General features: G+C 29.9%; 2 protein-coding genes across 2 annotated transcripts; both read right to left on the minus strand.

Moving 5' to 3' along the window:
• Positions 1-264: 264 nt before the first annotated feature.
• On the minus strand, positions 265-2,586 carry LOC148269103 (uncharacterized). The gene is made up of 2 exons (XM_088215634.1): positions 1,968-2,586; positions 265-668 (listed from the first exon to the last, which is right to left on the minus strand). The coding sequence occupies exons 1-2, from the start codon at positions 2,447-2,449 to the stop codon at positions 491-493; spliced, it is 660 nt and encodes a 219-aa protein (XP_088071760.1). The 5' UTR covers positions 2,450-2,586; the 3' UTR covers positions 265-490.
• Positions 2,587-7,713: 5,127 nt separating this feature from the next.
• LOC110813054 (NAD(P)-binding Rossmann-fold superfamily protein) lies at positions 7,714-11,559 on the minus strand. Its single transcript, XM_022040046.2, has 5 exons — positions 11,410-11,559; positions 11,214-11,317; positions 10,889-11,088; positions 9,832-10,061; positions 7,714-8,208 (listed from the first exon to the last, which is right to left on the minus strand). Exons 2-5 carry the CDS (start codon positions 11,303-11,305, stop codon positions 7,930-7,932), a joined length of 801 nt encoding a protein of 266 aa, XP_021895738.1. The 5' UTR covers positions 11,306-11,317; positions 11,410-11,559; the 3' UTR covers positions 7,714-7,929.
• Positions 11,560-12,070: the final 511 nt, after the last annotated feature.

Raw genomic sequence — 12,070 nt, forward strand, 5'->3', positions numbered from 1 at the left:
ACGAATCAATAAAAACAGTAATTACGAGTACAATAACATAAAAATGTAGCGGGAAAATGATGATTGTAGAATTGTCTTTTACCTCTTGTTGTTACCTCTTTATGAATACTCAAAAGGTTGCAAATTTAAATCAATTGTTTTACCTCTTACTGCTAGAAAGTTGTGTTATAATTAGTGTATATATATATATATATAACTGTTAATTAATAAAATATATAAATTTTTATATTTCATCCAAAGCAAAATTAATTAGCAATCGAAAAATGAAATACGAAAAGAATACAACATTTGATTAAATGTTCAATTCAAACATAGATATCTTCTCTCTCCCTTAACAGGATCTTACAAAGAAGCAAATTCAAAATAATATACACATATATGAGTCCTAGTACATATATATATATGTATATAATTTCATGCACACATGAAATTATAAATATAGATAAGATATATATATATGTGTATAGTCTACATAGAATTAAGTATAGTCTTAAAAGGGGGCATAGATTTGCATTTGAGTCAAGATATGTTCAAAATTATCAGTAGGCTTCTCAATGGGATGAGAGTGAATGCCTTCATATGTTGTCACCACAACTCCTTCATCTTTTGTTAGCCTTTGTACTTGCTTCTTCACATTGCACCCTTGATGTGTACACCGGTAGTAGCTCCTGTGAACACACACACACACCATATCATATATATTATATATATATACACATCACATATGTCCATGTATAAATACTTGAAAAATTAAGTGAAAGTTTTATTGTATCTTTAATGTTGTTTACACATGTACGCACCAGCACTAAAATGATATAACTAAAATAAAGTACAAGAAAAAGTTAAGTATATACTTATATGCATGTATATGAGTGTGTGTCTATATATATATATATATATATATATATATATGTATCTCTTGTTATGCAAAACCGATATCAAATTAATTATAGTGGGTCATTTTGGAAAGTAAGTTAAAAATGGATTGTTTATACTAAATTATTTGTATTTAAACATAAAATACATATACATAGATATAAACTCATTTGCCACTCTAGCTAGAATCTCATGCAAGTCTTTAGTTATGGTTAAATAATATATGTACTTATACACTTATACACCTATACATATGTATATTTAGTGCCTGATATATTATGATGGAACTATTTGTACAATTAACACAATAATGTTTTGATATCTAAGTGACAAATTTACTCTATTATACAGGCAATAATTAGGGTTCAAATACCAAATTCTCATAAGTAATTGACATATTTCCATATGTATACTTATTTATTTATATATAGATACCTAAGTAATTAATTTACTCCCTACAGGCAATAATATCAAATTCCCTGAGGAATATATTCGCATATATATATATATATATACACACACATATCTATGGTGGAGAAGAAATTTGGGGAGGACAAGATCAAAGAAATTAGAGAAACCCTAGATAGATAGCTAGCTAGTGGAAAAACGCAGTATTAGTGTATCTATAGTTAGCGTATATATAATGGATATCAAATAGTTCGTACATATGTGTATACATATATATATATGTTGTAGTTGAATACTCTAGTCATCTCAACAGGGTTAGATTTCAAGTTTTAGCTTCCTTTTTCCGGGTGCAGGGAACTTTCAGAGGATAATGGTGGGGTACTCTGTCTGCTGATAAGATTAATTTCAAATCTTTTCCATATATGTACACACACCTATACAATCATGCATATATATTCATATACATATGTATGTTCAAAAACTAAAGAAATCATAATCAAAAGACCTGGATGCTCGCCAGAACAAACCAGTACTAGTTGTTATTGCTAATAATCTTTGAATTAATTAACTAGCAATTTAAATAATTTATATTCAACCATTAACTGAAAAAAAATTCTTTGTATATGTGTGTGTATACATATATAATCAATCATAATTATCAATAAATTTAATAAATTAATTACCTGGGAAACTTATTGTTCTTCACAGATTTCTGTCCATATTTCCTCCACCTATATCCATCATCGAGTATATCAACCTGGCTTCTTGTCTGAAAAGCATATCTGGGTTTTCTTATCTTCTTCTTCTCCGATCCTTTCTTCTTACTATTTTCCGCCACTGATTTTGCTTCTTCTTCTTCTTCTTCTTCATAAGTTTGACAGCCGCCATTAACGAAGCTTCTTCTTCCTCCTTCTGATCCTGATCCTGATCCTGCTCCTGCTCCTGCAACTTGACCTATTTCCGGATCTTTATTATAATCATTAAATGATTTTGGGATCAGAAAACTGTTTTCTGTCTTCAACCCTAAGAACCCAGTTGAGACTTGTCCGCCATGAAAGTTGCTGTTGAATACCTGTGAAGAATTCGCCGCCATGTGAGTAGGTGTAGGGTAAACTGGTGAAGATCCAGTGGATGAACATGGAAAAAACATTTGATAGCTCTCCATGTGTGTCTATATATATGTCAAGCCACTGTAAATATATGTATGTGTGTAAGTATATATCTGTTTATATATTAAGAAATCTAAGAAGATTAAGAAGAAGAAGAAGAAGATCTAGAGAGAAGGATTAAGAGGTAAACCCTTGTTGGCCAAATAGCAAATTGATCAGCCTTTTGTAGTATTTGTAGGTGGGAAGAAAAGACAGAAAAATCCAAAGAGGTATATACATGTATATACATATATTTATTTTATATATATATACGTGTGTGTGTGAGAGGGTTTAGAAAATGTTTCGTAAACGGCACGAAAATTTTCTTAATCCGAAGAAACTATTAAATTATCTATTCGGTCCTTTACTTTGACCTTAATTACAATTTTAAGTGTTAATATTTTTAAGTTATTTTTTTAATTTAAAATTTTCAAATTATATATTTTTTTCATATTTTTTTGGATTTAACAATTTTAAATTATTTACTATTTATGTCGATTTAATCAATTTTTTTCCAAATAAAATTTTAATTAACTCAATTAAAATGAAATTAGACTCTGGGATCGGTTGAATTTTTAATTAATTTTAGAAATAATAATCAATTTAAATGAAAATAAACTTTTTATTAGAAATAAACTAAAATATATATAATTAAATATATACATAGATAGATATCGCCGTACAAGAAATATGTGTATTAGCTTCATCAGCGCGCGGATTGATTAGATAAAAAGTATGGTGCAATTGGAAAGTGGAGCTGGCGGCTTCATCATTAAAGAGGAAAAAAGACATATACATGCATATATATATATATATATATATGTACCAAACCCACATAAATATTATTTAAAAAATTGCTGAAAATTTTCTAGCTTAGTTTGAAGCTACCAGAAGAGGTTGAATCATGCCTTTGAATTCATGATATCACACGTGTATATACATACATTTTATATACAGAACATATATAGCGTTCATCTTGGACTACCTGCAAAATTCTTCTGTTGCTATTTTAATGAAATATTTTTCTAATAAAAAGTTCCAAGTACATATATATGTACAGGTGTATGCATATATAATCTGGTGGGCGCAAAAAGTTGTGTGTTGTTAATGTATGTCTGCGTCTTTGTAGCCGCGGATATATATATATATATATATATATATATGTCCGATAGAGAGTTTCCATGAAGGTCACCTTTAATGGTGAATGCACTTGGCTTCACTTTATGCTACACCTGTCTTCATCCATTTCTACTATAATAAATTTGACTATTTGACTGCATTTCCATTTATATATATATATATATATGTGTATGTATATATATATATATATAGTATTTATATTTATCTTCTCGCTGATTTTAGTCAATATAGGATCTGCATATTGATTGAACAAATATAAATTGATTAATTTAGTAAAGTTAATAAAATATATATTAACTAATATAAAATTAAAATTCAACGAGTATATATTTTACTATAGAAAAATAGATTATCATAATCTTCACCACCTAAACGCTAATATTCTCATTAAAATAGTACATTATATAATCAAAAATACTAAATTAAATTTTTTAAAAAAACAATTAATAATATATTTTTTTCAATATGAAACTTATATATTACGATCTCTATTATCTAAACTATTAACATTCTTATCAAAATCGTACATCATATAATTACAAATATTAATCACATTTTTTTTATACGAAATTAGATTATTGCAATTTTCATTGCTCAAATTCTTAATGTTATCATCAAAATCATACATTACATAATTATATATACTAATTGTATGTTTTTTCAATACGAAACATGGATATTACAATCTTCGTTACTTAAACTATCAAAGTAGCATATTGCACAGATCGTAAAAATTAGTTACATATTTTTTTTTTATATAAAACTAAAATATCATAATTTTCGTTGCTCAAACCATTAATGTTCTCGTTAAAATCACACATCACACAATCACAAATACTAATTGCATTTTTTCAATATAAAATTGGGATATCACAATCTTCAGTACCCGAACGATTGAGATTCTCGTTGAAGTTGCACACTATATAATAACAAATACTAGTCGCACATTTTTTCGATATAAAATTAGAATATTACAATTTTTACTATTTAAATCATTAATTTTCTAGTCAAAGTTGTACGTAAATATTACTCGAATAATTTTTCGATATAAAACTTGGATATCACAATCCAACCACTCTATATGGTCACATCAAATAACCATAAATACTATTCAAACTAATTACTATTTATAAATATTCTGTAGACACATTCTTTTTTATATATCATTTTACTTTTCAAATTAAACAATATATATATATTATCTCGTAAAATTGGGAAAATAATTAATGATTTATATAAAAAATAAATTTATCAAGAACATGTGAGTTTGAATTTTTGAAAAAGTGGACCGAAAGCCTCCTTCCTGGTTATCTCCTGGGCGCAGCCCTTCTTCACAAATTGGAAAAAAAGCAAAAGGGAAATTTATGATCTTTCTTTCTTCTTCAATGTCCCACAGAATTTTTTGGTCCATCTGATTTTTCAAAATAACTTTGAAATGTCAAATACCCACTCCATACAAACTCATTAATTTACTAATTCCATTAATTATTTTACTTTTAAAATTAAGTCCAATTTTTAAATATATTATAAGAAACTTAACTCTCTCTCTGCATAAAATATAATATATAATTTTGGAATGCTGATAGGATCTCCTCGGTTAATTAAGTCGCTAATGATTCTTCTCTATTTATTTCTAAAACTTAGATTTTTGTTTGTTTTCATTTCTAGTTTTTGATGAATTTTTCAGTACCTATCAAATTTTATATCTCATTAAATTTACGGCTCAAGCGCGCCATAGTGTGAGCGAAATAAGCATGTTATTGGTGGATCCATACGAGGTCGGAATCTCTGGTAGATTACTAAGAAAATTGTATAAAAATAACATTTTGATCTCAAATTCTTTTAATCTAATTCGTTCAAATTCGATCTTATATATTTTTTTTTAGATTTAGATTTGAGTTATTGAAATCTTTCAAAACTCATTCCAACTTAATTTATAAAGGTTCGAAACTTAAAATAAACGCATTTATATTTAAAATGTGAAAACAAATAATAAAGTTAGGGTTTTTATTGATTACACAATAAATTATAGTTTCCTACGTCTGGTTCTTCTTTTCTGACGATGGCTGAGCGGCTAGGGTTAGGTTCTCCTGCAAATAGGAGTTTAAATACTTCTCTTTTCTTCGATCCACGTCGTCTGTTTGTGTCAACGTGAAGCTAGGAGGATCGTTCGATAATTTTTTGTTTAGGCATATGGCATAGACGAATTCGGACCGTCCATCATGATTCATCTCGTCCGTCCGATTGCATTTAAAGAGAGAATACATTTAGACCATTCACGTGCGCAGGATGAGGTCTGGATCGTCAGATTGCCAGAAATGCAGATCGCTCATGTGGCTTCCCGCATGATGCCGATGTCAGCCTGCCTGCGATGCAGCGTGTTATGATTCACTCGGATTGTTAAATGAGTTATCTTACGTGGTCAAATTTTTTTTTTACAATTTAATTTTATATTTTTAATTTTTTTTAAAAAAATATCTCTTAAAATTAAAATTTTACTCTTTTTTTTTAAATTATTTCAATTTCGATTATAGTCAATTTTTTTTATCAAAAATTCACTAAAATTAAATTAATTATTGATATAATTTTTATAAATAAAAAAATTATACCGAATCATAATGTATTAGATACGTGTATATAAATACCTATTTAATTTATCATTATTATTAGTATTATGTAGTGTTGGACGATGAGATTGGAAGCATCCCTTTCAATTTCAATTTCACTTTTCAATAGTCAAACGTCACGTTTCTTACATCATGGTAGAGAAAAATTAGGTATGTTGACAAAAAAAAAAAAAAAAAAAAAAGGAGAAATCAAGAAATATTATTCTTGTGGTTTAAATAATTATACTCTTTGGATTGTAGTAAGACCAGGGTGTTTTGTTCAAACGTAAAATCATTGTATACATAGATAGATGGGTGCATCCCCCCTTTGGAAAATAATGAATTTAATTAATGTCAGAATTTTGAAAATGATAGATATATGTGCATGAAATTAAAATTTTTATAATACCCATATTACTCTTTCTTTAAATTATTATTATTTTTTTTAATTTTATCTTAAATTATGACACAATATATAATATACAATATATTTTTTTATTAAAACTAAATATTTAATTTAATAAGTCTATGTTGATCAAAAGTAAACTTAATTTTATAAGTTTTCTTTGTTGGCAACAATGGGTAAATTTTTACATTCGTGTATTATTTTTTTACTTTTTAAATGTATTATAAATAAATTAATATTTAATTTATAATTTTTGATTTAGTAAAATTAATCTCTCAACCAAAATAATATTTTGAAATGATTAAATTTTTTTTGAATTGGGATAACCAGGCTAACACATAATTCAACCTTTTTTGAAATTTAAAAATTATTAGAAAATTTTGGAAAATTCTAGCTAAATTATATATATATATATATATATATATGTAGTGTTTTTTTTTTCTTTATTTTGAAAGAGAAAAAATGGTAGGTTGGATCTTTCACCCACTATGATTATTCCAACTAAAAAAAATTAATTGTCACAAAATAATTTTATTTCCTGAAAAAACGCAGTAACTTCACTCAAATTTAATTTAATTTGATCACAGCTGTCCTAATAATATACTAATTAATTAAGCCTCTAATTTTACTAAATATATTTACAGTCTTAATAAATAATAAAAACTTTCGATTAGTCAATATAAGGACAAATCTGCTTGTCAAAAACAAGTCATTAATTTTTGTAACATAAAACTGAAGAGAATTACAATTTTACACTCAGATTAAAGTAAAATTTTATTAATTGGACATTTAAAATTTTAATAAAGCAAACAATAATTACAGCCAAAACTGAATTCTCTCTTAGTTGTGGAAACATATATATACATATATATATATATATATATATCAGTGTATCAGAAGATATCTCTTACTGTTGCTTCTAGATTATTTTTTGATTAGGTAAAATCCTATTTAGACAAACAAAATCATTATTATATTCTTATTGTAAATTTTGGTTGCAAGAATCCACCAGACTTCTCTCATGTATCTGGTTTTTCTTAGTTTGGAATAATACTTTTTTTAATTCAAAAAAACCGAAGTATTTTTTTTTTTTTTTAAATTTTAGATATATTTTGTATAATAATGAACAAAGCAGAAAAGCAAAATTCTCATTCCATCACACAGAAGTAATATTCTGATATGTATAAGAATCTAAACACTTAATTCATTATTGTGATGCTGGGTTTTAAGTAATCAAGTTGGGATAAATCTCAACTTGATTCAACCAAGTCATTTTTAGTTTTTCATAAGATCTATTGAAAAAAAGTGGATAATTCAATTTTATCAGATTTACCCGAATGACTTACTACATATAGGAGCGCATCCGAGGCCTTGTCAAAGACTGACCACCATCAACAAGAACAATCGTACCTGTCATATATCGAGAATCATCACTGATAAAATAGATAATCGAAGAAGAGAGATCGTTGTTAACATCAAGCCATCTCTCAAGTGGTGCAGCATCCTTCACGAACTTCTCTGCTCTCTCCTTCCCTACCATCTTTGGGTATTCATCATCCAGGTGCAACCCGCGGGAAATGGCATTAACCCGGATGTTGTACTTTCCGATGTCAATGGCCGATGTCTAAGAAGAGTAATCAGGAGGGTTAGGTATTAGCAACCAAATCTGAATATATAGAATTGGGATGTCAAATAATGTCTGCAGAACATGGCCTGCAACGAAACCAAATAGCTTATCGAGGCAGTAATGTAACAGTGTTCCTAGCCGAGGGTTATGATGATCTGGAGGCATAATGCCATTAGCAACTTTGTCAGTAATCAGTAATCTTATGAACATCACAAAGTTAGGTGATGGTGTCTCCAAGGCACCATATAGAAACCCGACAAAAGAGCTTATTGCTCGAAAAACCTTTAGTAACTAATAACCCTGTAGCTTAAAGTCATTGTGTTTGTTTTATCAGTAATCAGTAATCTTATGAACACCACAAAGTTAAGTGATGGTGTCTCCGAGGCACTATATAGAAACTCAACAAAAGAGCTTATTGCTCGAAAAACTTTTAGTAACTAGTAACCCCGTAGCTTGAAGTCATTGTGTTTGTTTTGGCTTCTGCATAGTCAATGCAGAAGCAGCCTTGAGAAAGCCCAAAAGATTTAGCATTCAAATCCACATATAGAAAGCCTGAAAATGTAGAGAGAGCCACCTAGAAGAACTTATTACTAACTAGTAACAACCCAGTAGCTTTAAGCCATTTTCTGTTTGGCTTCTGCTTAATCAATGCAAGGACAACCAGAAAAAACCCAAACAAAGAGCAGACTACTTCAACTGATTTCATCTGTTTGCCTTCTGCTTAACCCATCAATAAGCAGCCTAGAGAAAGCCCAGACAAACAGTAGTGAGTGGACAAGTAGCTTAAATTTGATGGTGTCTGTTTGGCTTCTGCTTAACCAATGAAGAAGCAGCTTAGAGAAAGCACAAACAAGTAGTAGAACTATAACTTGGGCCTAGCTTAAGCTGAAGGCCCCAAACCCATAAAATGCAAACCATCAAATGTCTTCTTTGATAAATAAATTTATCAATGAGATAGCTGTGTAAGTTCATGTTTCAACTTTTGCAGACAAAAATTTCTCCAACTACCAGGACCAAAGGGACATCCACTAAGCATATACAGGTCCCATGATACTGTTCATTTCATCTATAGCTATAATCTAACAGAACGATAGAAACTTTACTTTGCTCGGTCCACAGGACTACAAATCCCACTAGCAATAGCTATAGATTATTGAAAAAAGGACAACAAATTCACTTCTGATCTACTATTTTTATAACAATGACTTATATTCATGCAAATAAATCAACAAAAAGTTCTGCTATAGCTCTTTTTTTTTTGTAACAAAAAATAATGTGTTTAGCCTTGTAATTCTGCATAATCTGAAAAACATGTAAATGTAATATAAAAAACTAAGGAGATTATGTAATTACTAAATGACTTAACAAATCCTAGTTTATACATTTCTAGTCCCATGCTCTGGTAGCTCAGGAGATAAGTTAACGCTTTTGCATAAAGTGATATTAAAAGTCAACTTGGAGCACCTAGATCGAGAACTAGAAGTTTATTTGTGTTGTTCAATGAGATAACAACTCAATTTGTTATGTAGCTTGGAGGCAAAACTTTTTTTTTTCTTTGAAATAACTTGGACGCAAAACATAATATTCAAAGAGCAACGGGACTGTTACCGAATAACTTACCCTGACCAACTGATGAAGTCCAGCCAAACATGAACCATAAGCAGCAAATCCTGGATAAAGCCCTCTCTCAGCACCAATTATCGAAGTCAAGAATATAATGGAGCCTCCGGTCTGATGATCCCTCATTCTTTTCGCAACAGCCTTTAAAAGAAACCACCCAGCCATGAAATTTATTTTTGTTATCTTTTTGAACTCATCTCCATCTAATTGCAGAAGATTCTTCATCTTTCCTGTTTCACATTGGCAAGATGTTAAATTGGCATACTTCCAACTATATTGCAGCCAATTTGAATCTCATATTCATAGTGATTACCGATGGAAGTTAAATGGGCAAAAAAGAGAATATAAAGCATGCGTAATACATGGAGTCCTGCAATTAGTCGTAGTCCAAGAAATTAACCATGACATACTAAGGTTGCCTTTCACTCAATACTTATTCAATTCCTAGTCATATTCTCAGTTGTAATCTTCATATCATCTTTAATATGATTGATTCCTTTACCTGGGTGGTGGTAAAACAATAAATTATTCCTTTAATGGTTGGAATGTAATTCCTGTTTTCGAATAAAGGGATTGACTTTTCACCATTAAGGAACTCAATATGGAATGATGATAATAAAAAAATCCAACAAATTGTGTTCTAATTATGCATATTAAGACACGTGTGAGAATTAGAACCAATGGTTCATTAAAAATTGAACCAGAATTGAACCAAATGGAGAGTACCTATAGTAAGCAAATACGAAAAGGATAGCATGTAAGGTCAGAAAATCCTGATCTACAAACAAATGTAGGCAAGAATTAAGTATCTTAAATCACAGGTTGTCGCAGATTATATTCATTACCCAAATCATCTCTTGAATAATCATGAGTTAAGTAATGCCAAAACCACAAAGAAAACATGAAATGCTCACAAATTTTCCAAGAAAATCAGGAATTCTTAGTGATGAAGCAGTACTTTCAAAACTTCCTAGTTAATAATCATTATTAATATATATATACAAATAAGTCATATCAACTTCTCAGTTAACAATCACACAGCCCAAAAGGTTTTTACCTTCATATGTGTAACCATGGACAAAAGCATCCAAATGGCCCAAAATCCCACATGCCTTGTCCACAGCGTCATCAAAAACTCCTTCCTTCTCCTCTTCCATATCCACTCCAACCACCTCTACTGGCCATACATCTTTCTCTGAGTCCATGATCTTATCCCTAACTATTCTCAAACAGTTCTCATTGCCCATCAAAACCAACCTAAACAAATCAATCATTATCAGATCAAAGCATTGGTCAACTCATCCCTATGGTTAATTGATTAATTTTCTTTTCCATTTTCTCGGGAACCAAACAATACTATAGTTCAGAATCTTAGAGTTAACCTGCATCCCCGTTTGGCTAAAGTGAGAGCAATATTCTGCGATACATCATCTCCGTTCGAGGTCATCAAAACTCTCTTCACTGAATTTGCCATTGACAAAACCACCTGCACATCAAAATCAAAGACCCCCATTACTATTAACCCACATAACCAAAAAGCAGATTTCGATTTAGAAAAAAAAAAAAAAAACCCCCCACCTAAGGAAAAAGAATAATACGTTTCGAACTCCTGCCAAACCGAAAGAGAGCGCGGCGGAAATATAATGAAGAGCAGGGAGAGAGAGAGAGAGACAAATACGAAAAAGAAAACTAGAAACAACTAAAAAATAAATAAAATCTCCTATTGTACTTGTCTTTCCCTATACGTCAAATGAACTCTTCAGATGTCTTTTACGTCGGCTCGAGATGCTATAACCCGCCTTCTGGCATGCGGTGCGAAGCCAACAAAGCAGTGAATCAGTGTATGAGAAATGAAAAATAATCGGGTGTGACTGGCACAAAGTGCTTCCTTCACTTTTGCCACGTGTCTTGTTTTTATTGGATTTAAACGATTTTTTTAATCGTTGACCATGGTAAAAAGGGCCAGTGAAAAAGGTACGAATCAGTGGTGACGGTGAGTTGGTGGTGGCTGATCGACTCGGATCATAGTGCTGACCTGAGGTCTGCTTGACAAGAATCTCCCAACCTACCTTCTAGTGTCAACACAATTTAAATTTTAAATTAATTTTTTTAATAAATAAAATACGATATATGATTTTTAGTGCAACATTACTATCATATTTAAAAAGATTTAGTTGTTAAAATATTCTGAATAGTGGTATGTTTTTAAACATAGTTTAATTTATTTATTGTAATCATA

This window comes from Carica papaya, chromosome 1, assembly GCF_054855325.1.
Source record: "Carica papaya isolate Zhongbai chromosome 1, ASM5485532v1, whole genome shotgun sequence".
NCBI classification, from domain to species: domain Eukaryota; kingdom Viridiplantae; phylum Streptophyta; class Magnoliopsida; order Brassicales; family Caricaceae; genus Carica; species Carica papaya.